We start from the raw sequence: 27382 nt of genomic DNA, 5'->3' as shown, positions 1-27382 counted from the left end.
CCGGTGTGAACCAGGAGGCCGGAGGTGTGGGAGGCCTGATCTGGTACCCCCCGGGGCCGCGGGAGGGCCGGCATGACGGGGGCCCGACGCTGGGCCCCCCTGCTCCTGTGCCTGCTGCAGTCAGCTCCAGGTAAGGGCTCGGGGCCGCGGGGCGGGCGCGGGGCCGCGGGGGCGCTCCATCCGGTCTGCACCCAATTCAGACCGACCCTGGGAGGGAGTGCCCGGGCGGAGGTCTGTGCGGGGTAACCCTGGTCGTGCGAATCAGCAGAGCCCATCCCTCCCCCCTCCCCGCCCCCAACCCGCCACCACCTGGTTTTTTCTAACCGGGGACTAAACAGACTCGCCACTCCAGTACTCTTGCCTGGAAAATCCCATGGACGGACAGAGGAGCCTGGCATACTGCAGTCCATGGGGTCGCAAAGAGTCAGACGCGACTGAGCGACTTCACTTCACTTTCTTAACAGACTTGAGTCTGAAATTCCTTTACGGGAAGGAACTGATCCAATTTTCTAGTGCCAGTTTAGGTCCAGGTGAACACAGAAAAACAGATAGTGACAGTTCAAAAGTCAGCTGCATTTGTCTTTTATAAAGCTCTTTTTAAGGTTTCCTAAAAGCCCTGTCCGCTGAATGAATACCACCACACTTGACCCTCATTGGTACAGGAAACCAAGCAAAAGTGCTCTGCCCTCGCTGGCTGGGGGCAGGGCGGGGGGTGGGGGGCCGGTGGTTGGGGAGTGTGGAGGGGTTGGGGGAGTCCCCTATCCTCCCCCTCCTCCCAACTCGAGGTGTCAAAAGTTCCACCCAGGCCTGGGGGGAAGGACCACCCGCTTAGTCTAAGCTGTGCTACCGTTCTAACAAGTCACATTTTTTTTTTTCTGCGCCCTCACTAGTAAATAAGTTGACAGGGTACAAAACACCTTGGGTGGTTGGGATCCAACCACCAAACCCCAGCTAATCCAGGGAGAAGGAGCCCAGATTGGAGCCAGGATATCGCCCTGATCTTAGACTAATAATTTAAGAGCTTAGAAGGGCCCTTAGACATAATCTAATATTGATGCTAAAAGCCAACATTTGTCTGAGCAACTTCTTTGTGCTGGGCACCACATTATTCTAGTTAAGCGTCACAGCCCAACTGTCCTAAAGGTAGGTAGTATTTTCTCCCTTTTCAGATGTGGAAACTGAGGCTCAGAGCAGTTAAGGGAATTACCCAAGAAGGAAGGCATTGGTGAGACACACAGAACAGGGAAGACTGAGGCTGAAGCGAGCACGGCCAGCTTTGGCGGTGCTGCGGGCGGCCGGTTCTTCCACCCGGGTCAGCTCAGGGACTCCCCAGCTCCTGGTGCCTTCACCGCAGTGTTACAGCAGCTGATGAGGAACAGGATACCTACGTGGTGGGAGGGGAGGGGTCCTCTGTACTCCCCTTTTCACCATCAAACTCAATCGTTTTGCTGTCTAGCCCTAGCTATCCTTACACTTGATGAATATTTAATGTACAGAACACAAGCTGTGGTGTGAAGGTTTAGGATGAAGCAAAGCTGAATCCAGGTTCTAATCCTGGCTCCCACACATAATGGGTGTGTAGCCTCAGGCAGTTGGGTTGTGACACTTAATTAGAATAATGTGGTGCCCAGCACAAAAAAGTTGCTCAGACAAATGTTGGCTTTTAACATCAATATTATATTATGTCCAAGGGCCCTTCTAGCTCTTAAATTATTACTGTGTAATGGGTGTGTAGCCACTTCTGTCTTAAAGGGTGTGTAGCCCCTTCTGTGGAAGGGGATTGACGCCTACACCACATAGTGGTTTGTCCTGAGGACTGAGTGAGGTTTTGATTGAATGGGGATTTGACTGAATGCCACCCTTGTGCCTGGCACCTTTCAAAGGCTCAGTAGAGGGTAACGGATTGCCAGGGGGCTCAGTGGTAAAGAATCCGCCTGCCAATGCAGGACACACAGGTTCGATCCCTGGGTCAGGAAGATCCCCCAGAGAAGGAAACGGCAGCCCACTCCAGTATTCTTGCCTGGGAAATCCATGGACAGAGGGGCCTGGCGGGCTACAGTCCAGGATCTCAAAGAGTCAGACACCACAGAGCAGCTGAGCACCCAGAGGGCATCTACTCTGGCTGCTATTTCTCCATTGCGGCCGAGCTCAGACTTGAGGCCTATTCTCAGATAAGCCACTGGTAGACGGATTTTGGCCTCCTGCCAGCCACCTGCTAGAAAGTCCAGAAACTGGGAGCACTGTCAGCATCAGCGTCCTGGTGATCCAGTTCCAACGACAGGACACAGGTTGGGGTGAAAGCAGGAGCCCACATTTGGGTCTAAAAAGGCGGGAGTGTGGACCTGAACTGAGGGCCATCAGCAGAATGGGCCCCACCTTCCCTGATGCCCTTCTGTATACTGTATGGATTTCTATCACGGCGCATGTGACCCTTCAGGTAACTGAATTCTCCATGGGACCATGGGTACTTAAAGGGCAGGAGTGGAGTTGTAGCCCTCTTTGAAACTTCTGGCATGCAGTGATCAAGAGATGTTCTTGAGCAGCAGTGAGCCACAGATGTTGGAAGAATAATGCCGAACATAGAAGGAAAAAGTGGAAACAGTGGCAGACTTTATTTTCTTGGGCTCCAGAATCACTGCAGATGGTGGCTACAGCCACAAAATTAATAGACGCTTACTCCTTGGAAGAAAAGCTATGAAAAACCTAGACAGCATATTAAAAAGCAGAGACATCACTTTGCCAGCAAAGGTCCGTCTAGTCAAAGCTATGGTTTTTCCAGTTATGTACAGATGTGAGAGTTGGGCTCACATAAAGAAAGCTGAGCGCCAAAGAATTGATGTTTTTGAATTGTGGTGCTGGAGGACTGTTGAGAATCCCTTGGACACCAAGGAGATCAAACCAGTCAATCCTAAAGGAAATCAACCGTGAATATTCACTGGAGGGACTGATGCTGAAGCTCCAATACCTTAGCCACCTGATTTGAAGAACTGACTCATTTTTCGGATGAGACCCTGATGCTGGGAAAAATTGAGGGTGGGAGGAAAAGCAAGCAACAAAGGATGAGATGATTGGATGGCGTCACTGACTCAATGGACATGAGTTTGAGCAAATTCCGGGAGATGACAGGGAAGCTGGGTGTGCTGCAATCCATGGAATCGCAGAGTTGAGCATGCCTTCGTGACTGAAGAACAGCAGGCCCCGTGAGAACCTAGGGGAGGAAGTGTGATCAGAGTTCAGACTTTGGGGATTTCCCTGGTGGTCCCGTGGTTAAGAATCAGCCTGCCAAGGCAGGGCACATGGGTTCGATCTCTGGTTGGGGAAGATTCCACATGCTTCAGAGCGAATAGGCCAGTGCACCACTCCTGAAACCTTCATGCCCTAGAGCCAGTTTGCCGCAACAAGAGAAGCTGTGGCAATGAGAAGGACATGCACCAAAATGAAGAGCCCAGCCCCCCACAACTCCAGAAAGCCCTCCCATAGCAACAAAGCCAAAAATAAAAATGAACTTAAAAAAAAATTTTTTTAAAAGAGCCCAGACGTTGGGATTGACTAGGCCTGGATGGATTTGAATTCCATTTCTGCAATGTATTAGCTAAGAGGGCCTCAGTTTCCTCATCTGTAATGTGATACTCACAATTAGTACCTGCCTCCTGGAGATGTGGGGCAGGTTGAAGGAGAAAATGCAGATGACATAGTTTTTGCATCGTGCCTGGCACATAGTTAGGACACAGGACACATTAGCTGCTCTTACTAGCAGCAGCAGCCTTGCCACCACTTCTGACATGTCAGGAAGACTCCCCAGAGGAAGTGACATTTGAGTCAAGTCTTTAAAAGATTGGATGGTGAATACCATGCTTTCAAGAATGCGTGGGTTCAAGGACACACAGAGGAATGCAGTGGTTTGAGAAGGGCGAGAGGAAGATTGGCTGCAGCCTAGTGAGGTGTGTTGGTGAGCTGTCAGGAAGACGTCAACGAGATGGCCAGGCCAAGCTGGGCAGGGCTGCACGTACCCTGATAAGGAGCATGGACTTTATTCTGAGAGCGTGGGAAGGGCAGGAACTGGGCCGCTGGGTAAGCAGATGCATATTTCAGAAGCTGAGCAGTGAGAAGGAAGGAGTGCCAAGGAGGGCAGCAGGGGCAAGTTAGAGGCAGTCAGGGAAGGAGCCGCTGGGACAGTGACGTCTGAGCAGAGATGGGAAGGAAGCAAAGGAGTGAGCCGGATGGAATATCCGGTTGAGAACAGTCTAGGCGGAAGGAACAGCTTGTGGAAAGGCCTGGAGGTGAGTGCAGGCCCATCGCACTCTAGGAACAGGAAGGGGCCAGTGTGGCTGGAGTGGACAGAGTCCTGGGGAGTCCTGGGTCGGACTGGGTAGGGCCCTGTGGGTGACTGTAAAGACTTTGGATTTTACCTGGAGTGAAACAGAAGCCACTGGGGCTTTAAAGCAAAAGGGTGACATGATTTAACTTTCATTTTAACCGTTGCTGCCATATGGTAAATGGATTGAGGGGACAAGGCTGGAAGCAGGGACAGCAGTTAGGAGGCCTTGGGGATAATCCAGGTCATCACAGTATTCATTCATTCACTCAACACATTTTCACTGTGCACCTACTATGTGCCTAGGGACCTTTGCAGGCAGACCCTGGGGACATGGCTGAGGACAGGACAGAGCCTCTGTTCCATGAGCCCCTCAGGACCATTCCCTCCTGAAGGCCAGGGATCTATCAGATGGTTCTGCTCTGTGCTGTTTTGCTGGAATCCTCAGGTGCCAGGGTGGGCACAGATGGGCACAGAGGGGCTGCTGAGGTCTAAGGAGGGGAAGGGGCTGTAGTCAGCCAGTAGGTCGCACAACTATAACTGGAATCGTGCCCCCCGGGGGTCTCCCGCCTACATCACATCCCGTCTGCTTCAGCCACCCCGGACAATGCCTGCCTCTCAAGCTGAGCAAGCACCCGATCGCCTGCCATGCCATGCTTCTGCTCAGAATGGCTCCAGGCTTCATGACCTCTTTCTCCTCCACAGGGCGGCCCCTCCTGGCCCCTCCCCAGAACGTGACACTGCTCTCGCGGGACTTCAGTGTGTACCTGACGTGGCTCCCAGGGCCTGGCAACCCCCAGAACGTGACCTATTTTGTGGCCTATCAAAGGTGGAAGGATGCCTCTGAGCTGGTGGGGGGGGTGGGAGGGGGGCAGTGGGCCTGAAGAGGTGGGCAGGGGCCAGAGGGGCTTCTCTGCAATAAATAGCTACATTCAGTGTGGGCAGCACCTGCCGGGGTCCATCCAGCCTCGGCAGGATCCAGGGGGTACCCTCAGGATGAACAGCGTCGGCAAGAGAGAGAAGACACGTGAGACCAGCCTTGATAGGGCCAAGTCTGCGAGGGGGGGAGAGAGAGAGAGAGAGTGACCAGACGGGGGGTGCAGAGTCTGGCAGAGTCTGGCAATGCTTTATTTTTTACCGTGGCTTTTATACCCTAAATTAGTACATTTCTAAGGGGAAGATAGTTTAACATTACATCAGCTTGTTCTTCACGAAACCAGGGTGTTTTCTGCACACTTCTTTGTTTATGACAGTCTTGTACATTATCTTCTGGCCTTGGGGCCTATTAACATTTTATGCAAGTCAGGTGAATGTAAACCTATTTTCTGTTTCTATGGTGACCTTAACTGAAAGGTAGCAGTCTCATAGGGCAACAGTACAGAGTAGAAGTATAACCTTGTTAACACAAAAATTAATCCTTCTGCAGAAGTTGTCAGTTGCATTTATCTGAGAAGTTTACCCCAGACTGACTCTGTGACTTTGATGAGGCAGCCTCTGCCTAGCACTCCTGGCTGACAATTAACAACCATCTCATTGTTACCACACTAGGGCTAAGCTCTTATTTCTCTAGATCTTTAACTATATTAACAATGGTTTCTATAACACAACCTTAGCACATTAAAAGCAAAAACACAGCAAACAAAACACAGCAAGCAAATGTTAACCCAATAGCTACTTTTAGAATAATTTTTCTTGTGTTTTCTAATAGGGCTTCCTCACCCCCCGAAGGGCTCTATGTCTGTTAGGGCCTTTATATGATCAGGTTCTTTATGTTATTTTATGATTAGGGTATTATAAGCAATCATGCATACTAGTACCAAGGGCATAAATGCATTTGCCAAACAAACTAAAATACCAGCAAAGGAGTTTAAATTAAAACACTCCTTTCACCCTGGATAATCTCATAAAATACCACCACCTGGGAAACTTATTGATTAAAGTTCTAAATCGATTCTCATTTGGGAAGAGATTGGGGAAGGCCTTCTGCCTGTGTCACAGAAATTAGGGAGTAGTCTATTGAGGCAGGCATCAGAAAGACAGACATCATCTTTAAGGTGAGCGCCGGGGGCAGCTTTTCGAAATCCCTGAAAACCTGATCTGCCTTGCCTGTCAGGCTTTCTCCTCGTGACCTTGTCATGGGTGGGATCTCGTGAGCTGGCCTTTTTGAAACCCCTGAAAACCTGATCCGCCTTCCCTGTCAGGTTTTCTCCCTCATGACCTTGTCATGGGTAGGATCTCATGTGTTGGCTCCCAGCAGGCACCCACTGGTTCTCTGAGTCCCATGGGTGACAGCATGCGGCAGGTACTGGGAGAGGATATTCACGAAAGTTCTGGAGGTGGGGGTGATGCTGAATGGAGAACAGTGCCCAGGTGATGGACCTGCCAGGAGCGAGGCAGGATCTTTGAGAAAAGTCAGAACAGGGCATGGATGGAGCTGTGATTGCCTGATGATGGAATTCTTGAGAGCCTGGACAAAGTGCTTGACACTGTAGCAGGTAAAGGAAGCAGGAATATCTCTTGCAGAGCTGTGATAGGCATCACAAAATGATCACCCTTTTCCCCACGGAGCCTGCACAGAGCCTTGGGGTCCTTCTCACCTTGGCAGCCCAGGCATCCACCGCTGATGCAGAGGAGTCTAAAAGTGAAAGCAGAGTTGTCATCTTTGCACACAGGTGGAAGTCATCTGAAGATCTTTCATTAGAGAGTAAGCTAATAAAAGCAGATACTCAGCAGCATTAATCTAGAATTGGTGGGAAGGAGGAGGCAGGAAGGAGAACTGCCATATACTCAGGACTCTTCCTGTGCCAGGCTGAGTGCTAGGAGCCTAGCGTGAATGCCTCCCTTCTGCAGGCTCTGCATCTCCCCTGTGTTAGAGGTGAGGAGGTACTCAGAGGTGCTGTGACTTGCCTAAGGAAGTCAGTGATGGAAGCAGAAGAAAAACCCACATCTGTCTGACCCCAAAGCTTGTGCTCTTCCTGTTCTCTCATGGTGCCTCCATCTGTAGCCTCCAGATATGAACGGTGGGGGCCTGGCTTGGGAAAGGACAGACTGTAGAGAGCTTTCAAAAGAGAGGATGGGACCTTCCCTGGTGGTCCAGTGGTTAAGAATCCACCTGCCAATGCAGGGAACTTGGGTTCAATCCCTGGTCTGGGAAGATCCCACATACTGCAGGGCAACTCAGCCCGGGGGTCACAACTACGGAGCCTGTGCGCCCTAGAGCCCATGCTTCACAACGTGAGAAACCACCATAATGGGGAAGTAGCCCTGGCTCATCACAACCAGAGAAAGTCCGCACACAGCAACGAAAACCCAGTGCACCCAAACTAAAGAAAGAAAAGAAAAAGAAAGAATGGTGCAGAACTGTGTCAGGAGGCAGAAAATACCCAGCCTGTCCTGTGTGTTTGCTGTGTGTCTGCATGTGTCCATACATGAAACATATTTAATCTCACACTGCCCTGCAAGGAAGGATTCAGTGACTCTGCTCTACCAGTGAGGGAATTGAAACCCTAAGAGGGTGTTTTGCTCAAAAGCACACAGCTAGGCATAGTGGAGGTGGGATAAATTGATTAAAGAATTGAAAGCCTAACCTCAGACTTTTATGATATTTTCCTTTCCTTTTATACTTTTGAAACACCTGTGAGGATTCCAAAACTGTGATATTCTAATGGTACTATTTTCTCATTTATTAGCTAGAATTATTTTATAAAAAGATGCTTCCTTTCATGTAGTATTTGATATTCAGTGGTACTGTTCATACAGGCAAGACAGAATAAATGCTTGGAATTTTTTTCTTGACCAGCTTGGAAGATAATGAATTGGTTCCCTATCATGCCCCAAAGGGGATTACCTTGTTGGGTTTTTTTTAATTATCATCACCAACTCAAGTAGTTAAACATATCTAATGGTTTAGTCCATTGCAATTGATTCTACTCATTGAAGCTTGAATTGTCTCACATTTGGCCAATGCAAGTCCCTTCAGGTTGGCTCCTGGGTCCTTTGAACTTGACCCTAGTAAGTCTTGATATCTTTATTGTCATTTGTTGCAAATAGATGTTCCAGATTCATTTGCACAATTCCTCACCTGAAACCTGAAATCAGCCATGTCTCCGTTTGGTTAAAAAAAATGGTTTTAAAGAACACTGTGTAGCTATCTGATCAGTACTGCACTATCGCTTTGAGATCTTTTCAGTGAACAGAATTGAGGTAATATGTTTAAAAATCCCATCTCTATTCCTGGCTTCTACTGAGATGGCTGATTAAATCTGCGAGTCACAGCCATGATCTCTTTATCAAATGATTTTCAAGCCACAACTTTGGCATTCTCTCCAGAACATGCTTTCTTTTTTTTTTTTTGCAATATTCATAGGCTGAGAATTTTCCTTATCTTCAAGTTCTGGTTCCTTTTGGCTTAGCGATTCCTTCTATCTGTCTCTCTCTCTCTCCTTTCTCATTTTACTGTAAGCAGTAAGAAGAAATCAGGTTACATCTGCAGCATATTTCTTAGAAATCTCCACAGCTAAGTATCAAAATTCATCACTTTCCATTTCTTATTTTCCATAAAAACACTAGGATGTAATTCAGCCACACTCATTGCTACTCTATAACAAGGATCAATTTTCTTCCAGTTTCCAATAAGATATTCCTCCTTCCCATCTGATCACTCCCAGAATCACATTTTGTCGGAGCTCTTAACCATGACTCGTCCATCCTAGGTGACCCTGCATGGCATGGCTCATAGCTTCATTGAGTTACATAAGCCCCTTCACCATGACAAGGCTGTAATCCATGAAGGGGGTCTATATTCCTACCAATAGTGTTTTCAAGGCAATTTTGGCTTTTGCTCACATAAACTTTAAAACCCTTGCAGCTTCTACCCGTAGCCCAACTGTAAAGCCACTAACTCATTTTTAGGTATTTGTTACATTAGCTCCCCTGAGGCCTTTCTCAGGAGATGGTCACCTTCCTTCTCCCTGTGTCCTCACCTGGCCTTTTTTCTGTGTGAGAGCAGCCCTGGTGTCCCTTCCTCTTCTCATAAAGGCACTAGTCTTATTGGTTTAGGACCTCACCCTTAGGACTGCGTTTAATCTTAATTACCTCTTTAAAGGCCCCATCTCCAAACACAGTCACATTGGGGTGTTAGGGCTTCAACATATGAACCGGGGCTGGGGGGTGGGGGTGGATGCTGTACAATTTAGTCAGTAACACTGATAAACTGAATTTCAGTAAATTTAAAACTTTTGTTCTTTAAAAAAATAAAACCCCAAAGACAATGAAAAAGCCAGTCACTGAGAAATATATATTCACAATACATACACTGACAAAGAACTTATATCCAAAATAGATAAAGAACTCCTACATCTCAAAAATAAGATGAATCACCCCAAAATATTTGAATTGTCACTTAACAAAAGAAGATATGTAAATGGCCCAAAAGCATATGAAGAGATGTTCAACATCATTAGTCTTTAGGGAAATGCAAATTAAAGCTACAAGGAAATACACACACCACTAGAATGGTTAAAATTAAAAGATGTGACAGTACTAAACGTAGACAAGCATGTGGAGGGCATTTTGTTGTTTAGTTGCTAAGTCGTGTCTGAGTCTTTGCAACCCCAGGGATTGTAGCCCACTGCCTCCTCTGTCCATGAGATTTCCCAGGCAAGAATACTGGATTGGGTATGGAGGGCATATGGCCCTCCATATTTGGAGGTTTTGCAGCCACAGGTTCAACCAACCATGGAAAAAAAAATATTTTTTAAAAAAATTCAGATAGTTCCAAAAGACAAACTTGAATTTGCCACACAGTAGCAAATATTTATGTAGCATTTGCATCATATTTATAATTATTTACATAGTGTTTGCATTTATATTAAATATCATAAGTGATCTAGAGATGATTTAAAGTATATGAGAGGATGTGCAAGTGTTGTATGCAGATACAAAGCCCCTTATGTAAGGGAACTTAACTGCAGATTTCTGTATCAGTGGATGATCCTAGAACCAATCCCTTGTGGATACTGACTATGTATTGTTGGTGGGAACTACAATGATATAGTCACTTTGGAAAACAGCTTTACAGTTTCTAGTAAAGTCACACATTCAGTGACCACGCTTCCCAGATTCCACTCCTAGATCTATATCCAAGAGGTGTGAAAACATATATCCATATGAAGACTTGTATGTGAATTTTCATAGCAGCTTAATTTGTAATTCCTTGTTATGGACTGAATTGTGTTCCACCCCTTAGTCACTCATGTGTTAAAGCCCTAACACCCTTGAGACTGTATTTGGAGATAAAGTCACAAGTATACCGTATTTAAGATGTAAGAGGCAATTAAGATTAAATGCAGTTCTAAGGGTGAGGCCCTAAGCCAATAGGATTAGCACCTTTATGAGAAGAGGAGGGGACACCAGGGCTGCTCTCACACAGAGAAAAGGCCAGGCAGGGACACAGGGAGAAGGAAGGTGACCATCTCCAGAGAGAGGCCTCAGAAGACAGCAGACCTGCTGACACCTTGATCTTGGACTTCTCGTCTCCAGAACCGTGAGAAATCAAAGTATTTGTATCATTTAAGATTACACATATAAGTGATACCATATGACATCTGTCTCCCTCTGTCTGACTTAATTCACTTAGTATGACAATCTCTAGGTCCATCCATGTTGCTGCAGATGACAACCACCACCACCATATTTCATAAATGAAGAATAAATTAGAAGAAATATAAGAGCAAATACAGCAGATAATGCCTTAAAAGAAACAGAAGGTGAAAAGAGAGAAAATTTTTAAAATAAAAGAGAGCTGAAATGTAAATGCTCAAGTTATAAGACTCATAGAAGAAAGCACAGAAGAGCATCTTCGTGACCTTGAATCAGGCAAACATTTCTTCAGTTCAGTTTAGTTCAGTTTAATCACTCAGTCATGTCCAACTCTTTGCGACCTCATGGACTGCAGGACGTCAGGCCCTCCCTGTCCATCACCATCTCCCGGAATTTACTCAAACTCATGTCCATTGAGTCAGTGATGCCATCCAACCATCTCATCCTCTGTTGTTCGCTTCTCCTCCTGCCCTCAATCTTTCCCAGCATCAGGGTCTTTTCAAATGACTCAGCTCTTTGCATCAAGTGGCCAAAGTATTGGAGTTTCAGCTTCAACATCAGTCCTTCCAATAAACATTCAGGACTGATTTCCTTTAGGATGAACTGGTTGGATCTCCTTGCAGTCTAAGGGACTCTCAAGAGTCTTCTTCAACACCACAGTTCAAAAGCATCAGTTCTTCGGCGCTCAACTTTCTTTATAGTCCAACTCTCACATCCATACATGACCACTGGAAAAACCATAGCTTTGACTAGACAGACCTTTGTTAGGATTAGGACACCAAAAGGAAAGAAAGCTGATGTGTTAGTCTGCCAGGGCTGCAGTGACAAAATGCCAGACTGGGGGCCTAAACTCAGTTTAAATGCTGGCTTATCAGAGTGATATTTTAAAAAAGTAAATCAGATAACTTCAGTCCCCCTGTTCAGAACCTTCCAGCGGTTTCCTATGACATATGGAATAAAATCCAAACTCCATACCAAGATGGTGAGACTCTGCCTGCTCTGCCCACCCACCTCTGTCCTCATCTCCAGTCTGCCCACCCTCTCTGTTCCTTGTCCACTGGGCTTTGGCCACCCTGGTCTTGCTTTTTTTCTGGACTGATCAAGTCCCTTCCCATCGCAAGGCTTTTGCTTTTGTGATTTCCTTCCCCCCACCCCTTCTTATGGCTCCCTTCTCAGTATCCCATCCTCAGCTTCAGCACTGTCTTCCTGACCTTTCCTGAGCTGCCTTCAGAAAGTAGTCACCTCACCTTCCCCTGTTTTCACCGCACTTACCAGCTCCTGGGTTTATCTTGTCATGTGACAATGGTGGGAAATCCCCTCCTTCCTGAGTGTCGGTTCCGAGGGCAGGACCTCATCCGCCATGAATTGCCGATTCCCCGAGAATAATGCCCAGCGAGTGGGTCCCTCCTTTGCACCTCAGTGTTCTCAGGAAGTTGGAGTCATGGACTTGGGTGTCCCCTCCGACATTCACGTAGCACCCAGCACAGAGTGGGACACACAGCGGGGGGCCTGTAATTGTCTGAATGAATCAACGTGGTGGAGAATGGTTACTAGCAGAGCAGCCCTGTGAGGGAGACATCACAAATGAGGAGATTCAGGCTTAGGGACTTGAAGGTCCCAGAGCTAGTGATGGGCAGAACCTGGGTTCCCACCCTCATCTGTCATTCTTGAGTCCAAGCTGCTAACAGGACGGTCCTTCTTCTGTCTCAGTCGATGGCTGGCTGGCCGGACAGATGGATGGTTGGACAACCAGGTGGGATGGAGGGACAAGTAATCACATGTTCTCCAAGTTTCCTCACCCCAAGAGGCCAAATCCATGACCCACACTCTTCTGTCTCCTCCCTCAGCTTTGCACCCCCCAGAAGGTGGCGGAGAGTGAAAAAGTGTGCAGGAACCAAAGAACTGGTGTGTTCTCTGATGTGCCTGGAGAAGCAAGACCTGTGCAACAAGTTCAAGGGGCGTGTGCAAGCAGTCTCACACGGCGCCAGGTCCCCCTGGGTAGAGTCCAAGTCCATGGATTACTTCTTTGAAGGTGGGTAAGGGGCTGTGAGAGGGAGGCTGTCTGCCCAGGAGCTCAGCTCAGTGACACTGCTGTCCTAGCCATCTGCCCTCCACTCCCCAAAGCGGTGGGCAGCTCTGGAGCCATCCGCCATGGGCCCCAGCCTGTAGTCCAAGTAGCCTGACTCTGTGACCGGGAATCAGAAGCGTTTGCCAGCCCCAGCAGTTAGGGGTGTGTGTGTGTGTGTGTGTGTGTGTGTGTGTGTATGTGTGTGTGAGCCACTCAATTGTGTCTGACTCTTTGTGACTGAATGGACTGTAACCCACCAGGTTCCTCTGAGCACAGAATTCTCCAGGCAAGAATACTGGAGTGGGTAACCTATCCCTTTCCCAGGGGATCTTCCCAACCCAGGGATCAAACCCGGGTCTCCTGCATTGCAGGCAGATTCTTTACTGTCTGAGCCACCAAGGAAACCCAGTTCTATTTGTGCCTCCAACTAATGAGGTTCATGATCTTCTACTGTGTACAACCTTGGTTATGAACTACACAAAGCACTTTACTTATTCCTATTTTTGTTAATGTTCAATCTCTCTCTTTCAGAAATATTTTTTTAAAATTTTGGTTGAAAAAATAATTTCTGTACACCATAGAAATTTCAGGGGAAAGAGAGAGAAGAATAGGAAGGAAAACATTCCCCATGCTTATAACCTTCAGGAATCACCATTGTTAACATTAAGTGAGGAGAGCAATTTTTTCTCCAGTGTATTTTATTTCGGACCCTCACAACAGGCCTGTGAGGTTCATTTTAATCCACCCATGTTTTTAAAAAAATTAAAAAATTAAGACTTAAAAAAGTTAAGAAACTTACTGGCTAGTAATTGATGGAGATGTGATGTGAAATAGGTCTTTCTGACCTTGGACAAGATGCTGGATTGGGTCAAGAGTAAGAAAGGGAGTATAAATACTCAGACAATAGCTTCATGGAGCTGAAATCTGTAATTTGTCATTCAGGCTTCTCAAAATATTTGAGGACAAAATAGGGCTTGAACGGAGGGGAGGAAGGGATTTAATGAAGGATGGCAGGAAAGAGTGACAGAGAAGGAAGAAGCAGTGATTGGGATGGGAGGAAGCTGGCAGGGTGGATTGACAAATGGAGGAAAAGGATGGATGAATGAGAAGAAAGGAAATGTGGAAGCAATAGGGAGGAAGTGATGGATGCGTGGGAAGGATGAGGCTACAAGGATGGATAAATGCTTACTATGAAGGAACTAGTATGGCTGGAGAAGCACAGGATAGGAATGAAACTCAGATGGATGGGTCAGTGTCTAGAGACTATAGAAGGAAGCCTGGCTGCCTGGCAAGGGAGGGAAGGGTGAGAGGGAAGGAGAAGCAAAGGAGAAAGGAAAAGCAAGAAGAAAAGATACATGGAAAGAAAACAATGGATGGACAGGAAGGATGGAGGGATAGCAAAGTAGGCTGATTGGCTATATGAAAGGAAGAAAGAAAGTATAAATGATTAGGAAGACAGGATGGATAGGAAGGAAGAAATGTCAGCTGGAAAGAAAGGAAGATTGGATAATTAGGAAGAAGGAAGGATGACTGAGAAGGATGTTTGGATGGGAAGGAAAAGAAGCATAGTCACAAAAGATGGACAGATGGACGAAAAGGAAAAGAAAGCTGGGAAGGCAGACAAAAAGGTTGTCTGCCTAGAAGAATGATGGATGAATAGGAATAAGAATTAGAACAAAAAAGGGACAGATGCAGAGACATGCTTACTTTTTTATTTTTTTAATTAATTTATATTGTTTCTTCCTCCCTGAAGTTCTTCTGATTCTCCTAGAGCACACCTCAGGCTTAAATGATCCTTCCTGCCTTTTTTCTGCACTCAACCGTGACCCTGGTCACTTTCTCTCTTGAGTTTTGTTAGTTTTTGAATATTTCATTTTCCCTCTAATTTCCTCCATTCCTTGAGGTCAAAATTTATGGGGGCCTCGTCTCCCCACTTCTCTCAGCTCCCTGCCCAGGGCTTAATACATATCAATGTCGAGTGGGTGTTTCCTGATCACATAAGTAGTGGCACCTTGCAGAAGCCCCATGCTTTCCTTAGCACAATCAGAGCAGGGAAGACCAATGTGGTCAGGGCTCCTGCCATTTGGTACTCAGGGAAGGCAGCATGGAAAAAGTGGCATTTCAACTGGACTTCGAACAATGGTATATCAATTTTCTCTTGTTGCTTTATTCCTTGTCACTGCCCCCTCCATCTTCAAACCATCATTCAAACCTAAATAATCTTGATCAGACTGTCAGTAGAAATGGACATTAAAGATTCTGCCAGTGAGGGCTCAGAAGGAAGTGAAGAACTTCATAGAGGAAGCCTACATCCCCTTCAGGTCCATGGGATTTTCCAGGCAAGGATACTGGAATGGGTTGCTATTTCCTCCTCCAGGAAATCTCCCCAACCCAGGAGTCGAACTCTTGTCTCCTGCCTCTCCTGCGTTGGCAGACAGATTCTTTACCACTGAGCCACCTAGGAAGCCAGAAATCTCTTTCAAGAATAGTTAAATCATCATGAGCAGACTGTTAGTAGAAGTATGGATACTAAAGGTACTGCCTCACAGAAGGAAGTGAGGAATATGTTACTGAAAATTTCGGGAAGGGGGATGCCTCTTATATACTGAAAAATGATGAGCAAATTTGTATCCTACATGTGTATGGAAAACAGAACTCATAAATGATTAATTTGGTCCTTTATCAAGGAGATTTCCAAACAAAATATTGAAGGCATGGTCTGGTTTATTATTGGCAACTATAGCAAAATGCAAGGAGGAAAGAGAAATTGAGGAAAGAGCCTAAACAAAAAGGAGCTAGAACTCAAATGTCTGGACAACTCTCAACCTATCCAGATGGCAAAAGATACTAAAATTAAGAAATTTCTTCCAGGAGTGGGACACATAAAAATAGCCAAGGGTGTAACTGTACAGGACTTCCTGGTGGCACCAGAGATAAAAAACCTGCTTGCCAATGCAGGAGACACAGGTGACACGGGTTTGATCCCTGGGTGGGGAAGATGCCCTGGATGAGGGCACAGTGACCCACTCCAGTATTCTTCCCTGGAGAATCCCAGTGGACAGAGGAGCCTGGCGGGCCACAGTCCATGGGGCAGCAAAGAGTTGGACGGGACTGAAGCAACTGGGCATTCATACACCCACGTGATTGTACAACCACCTACTAAAACCTCAGATCAACGTGTTTGGCCCAGAAAAAAAGGCTCTTGGAAGAGATTTAAGGGTATGACACACAGTCCCCTCAATCCAATCAAGGGGCCTCTAGAAAGCGGAAGTGTTATCCCTCAGCCAGCTCAGCTAAAACCAAAAGTAGAAATAGCTCTTCCCAAAAAGATATGTGGAACTGGCTTCTGTCGGATGCAGTAGGTCCCTGTGACATCTGTAGGAGATCCATAAGCTTCTTGAGCATTTTATATCAGCAGAAACAGCGTCAGTTTGGATGAAAAGGAGCAGAGAGAATATGAAATGAAAGAAGGCTATTGGTGCCCCAATTTCTACTGGAAAGAAGCAGACTGTAAACTATTTAGCTGCAAATATCTTTCATGAAAAAGAAGGATTATTCAGAGAGTGGAACCAAGATCCTAGAGAGCAGTGTTGAAAGCCAAGGAAATGTAGTTCCCAGGCCTAAAAATCTAATACAGTTTGTGTAGCTAGATTTCAAAACTGCTTCAGCTCAGTGAGTGTTTTACCTCCTGTTTCTCCCTATTTGAACCAAAATGTCCATGGTTATTGTCCGCTGCCTATCCCACCTCCTTATACTGGGAGCAGATAACTTGTACTTTATTTTCACCAGTCCACAAGTGGACAGGAATTGAGTCCAGGAGTCATGCTGAGTGCATTGTACCCAGACTCTCACCTGAACCTGATTTAGATACTTTAGAAGATGAGATTTTGGAATTTGAGTTGATGCAGTTAAGGGATGAGACCCTGGGGGGCCTTGGGACGGGGTGAGATGGCTCAATGGTAAAGAATCCGCCTACCAGTGCGGGAGACACAGGAAACACAGGTTCGATCCCTGGGTTGGGAAGATCCCCCGGAGAAGGAAATGGCAACCCCTTCCAGTATTCTTGCCTGGAGAATCCCATGGACAGAGGAGCCTGGTGGGCTACAGTCCATGGGGGTCACAAAGAGTCGGACACAGATGAGCAACTGAGCCTGCACGCACAGGATGGGGTGAATGTATGTTGCCCTTGAGAGAGACAAGAATTTCAGTCTCTCAGGAATCATAGGGAGAACCATGATAGGCAGAATGACTCCCCCCAAAGATGTTCATGCTTTAATCCCTGAACCTATGAATATGTTAAATGTTAATATTAGATGGCAAAAGGGATTTTACTTAAGTTTATGGGTGTTAAAATAGTGAGATTATCTTGGATTATCCAAATGGGCCCAATCTAGTCCCTTGAGTCCTTAAAAGCAGAGACCTTTCTCCAGCTGGAGGCAGAAGACATGTAGAAGAAGGGGAAATCAGAGAGAGTTGAAATGTGAGAAGGATTCAATATGGTGTTTCTGCTTTGAAGATGAAGGGGTAACGTGATTAGAAATGCAGGTGCTGGGACTTCCCTGGCAGTCCAGTGGTTAAGACTCCATGTTTCAACTACAGGGGACATGGGTTCAGTCTCAGGTCGGGGAACTAAGATTCCCATAATGCTATGCAGCGTGGCCAAAAAATTTTTTAAAAAGAAAAAGAAGAAAGAAGCACAGGTGTCTTCAGAAGCTGAGAAAGGCTCCCGGCTAACAAACAGCATGGAAATAAACCTCAGCCTCACAGCTACAGGAAACTGAAATCCGCTAACAACAATAATGAGTGTGGGAGTGAATTCTGCCCCCAAAGTTCCCAGAGGAGAGCCCAGGCCGGCTGACACCTTGATTTCCACCCAGCGTTGAGAACCCCATCAAGCCCACCTAGACTCTTACCTCCAGAACTGTGACATGATAAATCTGTGTTGATATAAGCCACTAAGGCTGTGGCAATGTTATGGCAGCAACAGAATACTGATACAGATAGGCAGGAAGCTGACAGACCAGGGACGGGTGAAGGGCACCCGGGGGAAGGGACAACGCGCGTCAAGGCAGGTTAACTGTCTCCGCCCTGGGTGAGGAGCAGGCCTGCCTGGAGGTGGGGGCCTGCGTGCTCTGTGGCCCGCGGAAGGTCCTGACAGGTCCCGTTCTGTTTCCACCAGTGGAGCCAGCCCCGCCTGTCCTGGTGTTCAACCAGACAGAGGAGATCCTGATTGTCAATGCTACGTACCAGCTGCCGCCTTGTGTGCCCCAACCAGATCTGAACTATGAGGTGGATTTCTGGAAGGAGGGGACTAAGAACAAGGTGAGAAGCCCCCTTCACGCCCCCCTAGGCTGAGTCCCCTTCCCCAGTCTCCCAGCAGATCCCCTCCGAGCTCTTCACCCTCCGAGCCTTGCCCCTGAATGCCTCCTCCAGGAAGCCTTCCATTCCTACCCCTCACTGCTGCAGTCACCCCCTTGACCTTGCAGTGTGATTGACTTGTGGCTCACCTCTGCCCCAAACCCCCACCCAAAGGGCCAAGTCCAGGACATCCTTCCCCTGAGTATTACAGCTAGTAACAACAAGGCAGTTTTGTTTTTGTTTTTGTTTTCATTATGAAACTTTTTTAAAAAAATAAAATCTGATTGAAGTGTGATGGGCTCTGGGAGGCCTACTTGCTGAGGCACCAGATTCATTAGGAAAAAAAAACTAGAAAATTCAGATAAATTCTAGGAAGAAAACCGAAAGTATCCAGAGATGATTTGAAATAGCTCTTCGGTGTATATACAATTTGGAGAAGGCAATGGCACCCCACTCCAGTACTCTTGCCTGGAAAATCCCATGGACGGAGGAGCCTGGTAGGCTGCAGTCCATGGGGTCGCTAAGGGTCGGACACGACTGAATGACTTCACTTTCACTTTTCACTTTCATGCATTGGAGAAGGAAATGGCAACCCACTCCAGTGTTCTTGCCTGGAGAATCCCAAGGACGGGGGAGCCTGGTAGGCTGCCGTCTATGGGGTTGCACAGAGTCGGACACGACTAAAGCGACTTAGCAGCAGCAGCATATATACAATTTCAGACTTGTTTCTGTGTATGCGTGTGCTTATGTCTGTATCTATTTGTTTATGGTTAGCAAATTTGTTTATGGTTAGCAAATTTTTTCCGTAAATGGCCAGAGAGTAAATATTTTTGACTTGGCAGGCCATAGTGTCTCTCACATCTATTCAGCTCTATCTGTAACATGAAAAGAGCCATAAGTAAATAGGTAAATGAAGAGGCATAGTCATGTTCCAGGAAAACTATTTTCAAACAAAGGTGAGGTTAAAGTCTATGGACCCCTTTTCTTGTTCATTCTGTTGTTTATTGAACCCAGACTCACACTCCTGACCTCCTGCACACTCTGGATCCCAGAGACAAAGATCTTCATCTGATGTGGTCCTTGCCTTCAAGAACCTCATAGGTGTTCTTCTGTTCTTTCTACTGTCCAGTAGAAACATAATGCAGAACACACTGTGTCGCTTAAACATTCCACATTCAATTAAGTAAAAAGAAACAAGTGAATTTAGTTTTCACAGTAGATTTTATTTCATTCAGTAGAATGTAATCATCTCAACATGTAGTTAATATAAAAATTACTGAGATTTTTGGGTTGGTCTCTCATGAAAGTTGGTATGCATTTTATACTGGAGCGCATCTTGGTTGGTACCAGCCACGTTCCAAGTGTTCAATAGCCCCATGTGGCCAGTGGCTACTGTGTTGGACAAGCAGCCCTAGAGTTTTCTGTGTCTGTAATGGCTGAGTGAATACCCCCGTGTTGTTGTTTAGTCACTAAGTCAGGTCCAGCTCTTTGTGACCCCATGGACTGCAGCACATCAGGCTCCTCTGTCCTCCACTATCTCCTGGAGTCTGTTCAAATTCATGTCCATTGAGTCCATGATGCTATCTAACCATTTCCTCTGTCACCCCTTTCTCCTTTTGCCTTCAACCTTTCCCAGCATCAGGGTCTTTTCCAATGAGTCGGCTCTTCGCATCAGGTGGCCGAAGTATTAGAGCTTCCGCTTCAGCATCAGTCCTTCCAGTGAATATTCAGGGGTGATTTCCTCCACCCTAATATTTTGACATGCCCTGAGGGTAGGAAACCTGAGGCATCTGCCCCTGAAAGTGAGGACCACTGGGCCCTGGTGGTGTGTGCCTGGGAGTGACCCTGAGTGGCAGGGCTGCTTTTGAACCCAAACCATCTCTACCTTGAGACTCAGCGAAGAAGAGAAGCCAGATAGTGTTGGGAAGTGCTCTCACTTAATGCTTAAGCCTTAGTGCAAGTAAAGAAGCTGTGGGAATCCCAGCTGTGCCATACCTGCCAAACACACCCCATCCTGACTGCATGGAGCCAGTTCCCCCCACAGGCCCACTCTCCTCTGTTTCTCTCTCCACACAGACCCAGTTTCCAGCCACTCCCCATGGCCAGCCAGTCCAGATTCCCCTCCAGCCAGACACCAGCGGGTACCACTGCCTCAGCGCCAGAACCATCTACACCTTTGGCAATCCTAAATACAGCGAGTTCTCCGAGCCCGCCTGCTTCTTCCTGGAAGCCCCGGGTGAGTGCCAAGTGGTACAGAAGTGAGGACTTCCCCCCTGAGCTTTAGGATCTTCATCACGTGGTGGTTAAGAGCCCAAGTCTAGAGACAGACTCGCCTCCATTAAAGTTCCAGCTTCGCCTCCGCTCACTATGTATCTTTGGGCAGTTTACATAATCTCTGTGAACCTTGCTTTCCACCATCTGTAGGATGGGTTTAATTCAGTTTTTTTTTTCTTTTTAAATTTTATGTATTCATTTATTTTGGCTGCACTGGGTCTTCACTGCTGCTAGAGGGTTTTCTCTAGTTGCCACAAGTGGGGGCTACTCTTTGTTGGGGTGCAGGGGCTTCTCATTGCGGTGACTTCTCTCACTGAGGAGCACGGGCTCTAGCGTGGGCTTAAGTAGTGGTGTGCAGGCTTAGTTGTCTTGAGGCATGTGGGATCTTCCCAGACCAGGGGTTGACCCCGTGTCACCTGAGTTGGCACTTAACCACTGGATCACCAGGGAAGTCCTGGGTTTATTCTTATGAGTATTAAATAGGATAATGTATGTGAAGCCTCGGCTCAGATGCAACTGATAGGAGCCCCTGTTTCTCTAGTCATTATTTTTTTTCTTCCTAGGATCCAACTGGGCGCTCCTATTGCTACTACCGCTTCTGCTACCACTGCTATTGGCTGTTGCCATAGGGCCTGTGATGTGGAAGACCTTCAGGGGGAACCCCTGGCTTCAGCATACAAAGATGCCACAGGCCCTGGTATGGCAAATCTGGGGGCATGGGACAGGGAGGGAGGGTTGTCCAAGAGGAAGGAAGTGGAGCTAGACTTGGTAGATAGTTCAGGTTGAATATCAAGATCGCCTAGACTGCAAAACGTCTATCTACCCATCTAAATTTTCACCATTAGTGATTCATTCCTTTGGCACCAAATTAAAATAGCAGATAAGCCTGGGAGGGACAAGTGCCTTAAATCCCTCTTGAAAATAATTTCATCTCTGCTAAGGATTTGTCAAGTGCCAAGAGCAGAACCCCCAGCCTTGGGATTCAGGAGAGGTGCCGGGAGGGGAGGTGGGGAGGGTGGAACAGAAAGGAGACATCTTAAAAAGGTCCCAGCACTTTGTTCACCGTCTAACTGAGGGTAAGTCTTACACAGGCAGACCCTGCAATTTCTTCATTGGTCTGCTGGCTCACTCACTTAGAACCTGGGGCACTGGGACAAGGGAAGCCTGGAGAGGCCAGATTTGTTCAGTGGAGGCCTGGAAAGGGAAGCTGAGTCATACATGGGGCTCGGTGGGCACTTGGGTTGGGTGGGAACTTTGAGGATGGGCTCTGAGCGTTCGCCACATGGAAGTGTTTGACATTCCTGGACCTGCAGGGGATTCCCACTCACTGGAGGACTACCTGTGTTAGACATCCGTACCTGCCCCATCCCTCTACCTTCCCGAGCATGCACGCATGCGAAGTCGCTTCAGTCATGTCCGACTCTTGGCAACCCTATGGACCATAGCCTGCCAAGCTCCTCTGTCCACCTTCCGTTACATGGTAGATCACCAGCCTGATCTCCTAAAACCAGCGCCTGCAACCTGGACGCTTTCTCTGGCCTCTGGTGCCCTCTCTGCCTGTGCACATCACAGGCTGCGTGTGCCAGGGAGTTCACGCCACCACCACCCCCCATCCCTCCCCCACTGGTGCTCTGAGGCCCCGGTGCTGCAGCCGCTCCAAGTCCCCAGCAAGGCTCAGCTCCAGCTGCCCTCGAGGTGACCTGACTCACCATACCCTGCTACGGGCTGCTGCGCCTTGCTGGCACTTCCCGGGATGACTTCCCAGAGAAACGGCTTCCATTTGAATCGCTTGTCTCTTTCCTTGTCTATTTCCCAGGGAACTCAAATTAGAACAATCATGCTTCCAGAAAGGCTAATCTTCTGTTCTTCTCTCCCCAAATCAGAACTTCTCCGGACACAGACACTACAGGGCAACCTTTCAGCCTAGTGGCCCAGAGTGCGTGCACAACCTGATCCTCTGTCCCCAAAAGGAACTGACCAAAAGGGTCAGGCTGACCTCTAGAGTCAGGGCTCCAGCCCCCGTCCAGGCCGGACCAGAGAAGGACAGCGCTGAGGAGAAGGATGGTGAGGAGAACACAGATGAAGAGGACACCGATCCCGGTGTCAGCTTCCAGCCCTACGTTGAACCGCCCCCCTTCCTGGGGCAGGAACTCCAGAGTCCGGGGCCCGCCGAGGCAGGAGGGCCCTGGACTCCGCTGGTCCAGGGGGAAGGCTCCTCTGCCTACGATTCTTCAGGCAGAAGCTGGGCCAGCACTGCCGGCTCCTCCTCCTCCTGGGATGAGGCTGGATCCTCCGGCTATTTGGCCAAGAAGGGGCCAGGCCAGGGGCTGCATCGGGAGGAACACCAGAAGCCTCTCCCACCACCCAAATTCTCCGAGGACTCCAGTTCCTCAGGAGAGCCCCCCAAAGACAACCTCTCCTCCTGGACCACCTGGGGCTTATCATCACCAGGGCTAAATCTAGTCCCTGGAGAACCCCCGGTTTCTCTTCGGACACTGACCTTCTGCTGGGACAATAGTCCTGAGGATGTTGAGGGGGAGGAAGAAGAGGAGGAAGAGGGTTGGAGGGAGTCAGAAAGTGAGGACAGCGGTGCTGGCAGCTGCGGGGCTAAGAGCCTCCAGAGGACCGAGGTCAGACCCCTGGGGCATTACTTGGCCAGGTGAGCTGTGCCTCCGAGTCTGGCTGCTGCTGAGTTTTCCGGGAACCCAAGGCGTCACCAAGACTTAAAATCCTGGGAGTATCGTTGCTGGGGCAGCAGATGGTCTTCAGAGTACCTCGGGGAACCCCAGCCATTAGAGGCTGTCCACCAGGCTGAGCCATCAGAAGCCACCCGCCCTCTGACCTGCCTGCTTTGTGCCAAGCACCAGGAGGGGTGGAGACGAGAATGGGAGGAGGTCAGAGGTTGGTTGGGTGTCAGATCACCCCACTGACCCTGGGGTGATAGGCCAGCTGGAAAGATTATCTCCAGACAATGTGAAACGGGCAAGGTCAGGTCCCAGTGGACACTGAAAGCCGACAGTGCAAGGGCCCATCCGGCTTTGGGGAGAGAAGGAATTGGAGGCACATCTGGTGGAGCAGAGACTCTCATCTTTCTCCAGCATCCGCTGGGCTTCCTCCTCCGCAGAACTCGGCCTTCTGGTTTATGAGTTCCCTAGGGTGGGCCCCAGTGAAGAAAAATCTAGTTGGCCAAGGGTGTTGGAGAGGCAGAGGAAGGGGAAGGGCGTCGTCATTGAAAGCCCAGTCTCTGAGTCACGCGTTTCACAATCTATAATATCAGACAGACCTGGGTCCAGATCCCAGCTCTGCCATTTACCAGTTGTGTGACGGATGGGGAGACACCCTCCTCCTCTGTGCCTGAGTCTCCTCTCCAGCTACCACCTGGGGCGTGGCGAGAGTTCTGGCAGACGCGTGATGCCTGCCACATCGTTGGCACTCACCACGTGGCGACCAGTAGGATTCTCCCATCCACCCAGGCTCGGTGCGGGGGGGGGGGGGGGAACCACTGGGCATCTCCCACCTGTGATCCTAAACTCAGAGTGACTGGATTCTCACTCCAAGTCTCCCACCTACCTCCCACCCTCACTGCCCCCCGCCTTGTGGTCAGGAAACTGAGTTCTCAAAAGCTGAAGCCCAGTCAAGGGGATCCCTGGTCCCTCTCCCTTTTCGCGGCAAAGAAAGAACCAAATGGTCCACTGTCTAGGGAGCCTGATTAATTGATGGTGAAGAAGCAACCCAGCAGGGAATTGGGTCCCCAAGCCTGTGATCCCCAGCTTAGAACTTTAGACCCTTCAGTTGCCCATTGTGGTTGTAAAGATATCCTATTTCCCTTTCCAGTTTTGAGAAACCACTGTTTCTGGAAATAGGTGACTGTTCTTCCCTGGGGGTAGTGATGGATGTTCTCAAACAACTGATTTGGTAACCTAATTTTGTCAGTTTTGTGGCCCTGCGGGAACCACAGAGATCAGAACAAACCTTGGCTCTGCCATTTCACCTGCCAGGACTTACACGTTTTTCCAGTGATGCAAAAAGCATCTTCATAAGCTTTGTACCCACAGGGCTGTGCTGTTTAGAAGTCAGCATAAAGGTATAGCATAGAGAGAATGATCTGGAAAAGCTTCTCAAACTTCCAGGGCTTCTCAAACTGTGTTCCCAAAAGACCCTGGGCTTCACAGGAGGAGTCTCAATCTCAGGGGAAGCTAGAGGTTCCCCCAGGTTCAACTAGAGCAGCCTCCCTGGACCCCTCATTTTTCTCCAGCACTTTCCATGTGCAATTGTGCTTGGGAGTCTCCACTGCTAAAGAAAAAGTTAACAAACCCCCTTTGAAGCTGCAAATCCTGTCTTCTGTCTCAGATGAGGAAGCAGAAATGTTGACTTCACTGTATATATTGCTAAGAGGGAGGTTGGGTCTCTGGCCCGCCAGGGCAACCCCAGTCCCCTTGGCCAAGTAAACAGTACGAAGGTCTCGGCAAGGAGCACAGGGTTGCAGGGGCCTTCACCACTGCTGGGAGGCATGCACGTGCCTGCACGCCCAGGCACACACACGTGCCTGTCTGCAGGGGTTTCTCTCCCATGAGGCTTGTCTGCATCCATCACTCATCACAGGAGAAGAAAAACAAGCTGTACCCGTGGCACTGGGGAAGGCTCAGGACCAGTTTCCAGGGAAATGCCCAGACCAAGCCCAGTGTCCTTTCTGGAACCTGTTGAGCTGCTTCGAGGAGGTAATTCCAAGTCCCTAAAAGCTATCGTCACTGTTGTCTTAGGCTGGTGTGAAGTAACTAACCACTGTATTCTGAAACCTTGTGTGTTTTCTAAGTATTTTTTTCAAAGTTTAATTTCTGACATAGGCTGAACCCTCCTTGAATTCTAAAAGTTCAGCTCCTTCATGGTCATTAAGTTATAAACAAAAAACTATGGGCAGCATTAGGAAAGAACATGCTGGCCAATATTATCAGTTAGGTGTACTCAGCAACTGAACTGTTTACAAAGCCCTTTCATAAACTCAATGGCCAGGAACTGTATAGCTTGAACTCCAAGGCCACATGTGAAGAACAATGGAGGTGGAGCAGGCAATGCCCTAAGTAAAAGCAAGATTCCGATTCTTTAGGGTACTGAGAAGTTTATATATTGCTCTGAGATATTTGTATTTATTTCTAGCTTTATTTTATGTTTATATCATATTTAAATAATTTCCTAATGCTTGTTGGGACCTACCCTAAACTGTTTAAATAAAGAGCTCTATTTTTAGAGAAAAAGGCAAAATCGAATGGAAAAGTGTGTGCTCTTATTTCTCAAAGGCTCTTCACCAGTCTTGACTGTTAAGACTGGAGTAAGTCCCCTACATACGAATGTGTTCCATTCTGAAAGCACATTGGTAAGTCCAATTTTTTCACTAAGTCCAAAGAAGTTAGCCTAGGTACCCAGCTAACACTATCAGCTATACAGTACTATACTGTAATAGATGTCTTATACAAATAATGCATACAAACAAACACACAAAAATAAAATATATTTCACCTCACAGTACAGCACCTTGAAGCTTCCCAGGTGGCACAGTGGTAAAGAATCTGCCTGCCAATGCAGGAGACACAGAAGACAAGGGTCCGACCCCTAGGTCAGGAAGATCCCCTGGAGCAGGGAACGGCAACCCGCTCCAGTATTCTTCCTTAAAGAATGGACAGAGGAGCCTGGTGGGCTACAGTCCGTGGGGTCTCAAAGAATCAGACACAACTGAACTCATGCACAGTACCTTGAAAAGTACAACCACTGGCTTACAGAGGCTGGCATCGAGTGAGCAGGCAAGAAGAACTACTGACTGGAGAAGAGAGAGGAGATGGGAGATGGTGGAGCTGAAGGATCGTCAGCAATAGGAGATGGAGGGCAAGCTGCAGTTTCACTCACGCCTGACATTGATGACACAGATTCTGGTTCCTGCTGGAATCAGATGCATGTTTGCATCTTTGAAAGTTCATATGTAGGGGCTTTACTGGATAGGGTCTTCGGTTGGGTCCCCAGCAGTGGACCAGAGACAAGGACTTGGGGGTACACAGCAGTGCAATGATTTCAGAAAGCACCAATAGGAGAGTGGAAGAGAGGGAGGGGAAGCAGCCAGTCCAGGTGCACAGTCAGACAGGTCAGGTCTCTGAGCAAGTGGAACTCAGTCCTCCTAGGGAGCTTTGGGAGTTCAGTATTAAACCCTCTAGATATGTTCCACTACCAGAGACAGGAACTGGGGAATTTATCCACCAACTCCCAACAGTCCTGTGTAGAGAGCCACTCCCTCCCAGAGAGGTGCAGGTACTTGCAATTGGGATCCATCAAACTGAGTGCATAAGACAAGTGCTACAGTGTGGCCAGAGCTGTGCCTACCACCCCGGCAGCTTGCCTTTTTGCAACAATGGTCTCTGGAAGGATATAGAATATCCTATGTGGCAGCCTTATAAGCCCAAATTTATTCTAGTAGCTCTCTACTGGGGAAGGGTCTCCCAGCTCCCACCAATTCTCCCCCAGGATTACTTCTGAAAACCTAAAAAAAACAAAACAAAACAAAAAACCAGCCTGTCATTTGACCAGCTAAATGGATTTATTCAGAAACAGCAAAGAATTGCCATTTGGGACATGAGATTCATGATGAACAACAAGCAAGTCCAAAGAACAAGGAGAGGAATGTTTCTTTATAAGGGAAAGAGGGGCCACTATAAACCATCTATTGGAGGAAACTGGGAGTTTGAAGGGTAGTGACTCTTCATTGGCTGAGTTAGGACAGTCTC

The 27382-nt window shown here is 47.9% G+C and overlaps 1 protein-coding gene across 2 annotated transcripts; it reads left to right on the top strand.

Annotated features, from left to right (window-relative positions):
• Positions 1-25879, top strand: IFNLR1 (interferon lambda receptor 1). 2 transcript variants are annotated; one of them, XM_043445917.1, is made up of 7 exons: positions 1-130; positions 5021-5144; positions 12763-12947; positions 18163-18305; positions 20418-20577; positions 21179-21312; positions 22499-25879. In XM_043445917.1, exons 1-7 carry the CDS (start codon positions 73-75, stop codon positions 23276-23278), a joined length of 1584 nt encoding a protein of 527 aa, XP_043301852.1. In that variant the 5' UTR covers positions 1-72; the 3' UTR covers positions 23279-25879. The 2 variants fall into 2 exon arrangements, with proteins under 2 accessions (XP_043301852.1, XP_043301853.1); XM_043445918.1 differs by lacking the exon at positions 1-130 and adding an exon at positions 4161-4280.
• The last annotated feature ends 1503 nt before the right edge of the window (positions 25880-27382 follow it).

This window comes from Cervus canadensis, chromosome 24 (genome assembly GCF_019320065.1).
Source record: "Cervus canadensis isolate Bull #8, Minnesota chromosome 24, ASM1932006v1, whole genome shotgun sequence".
NCBI classification, from domain to species: domain Eukaryota; kingdom Metazoa; phylum Chordata; class Mammalia; order Artiodactyla; family Cervidae; genus Cervus; species Cervus canadensis.
This window is presented reverse-complemented; position numbering and strand designations above follow the sequence as displayed.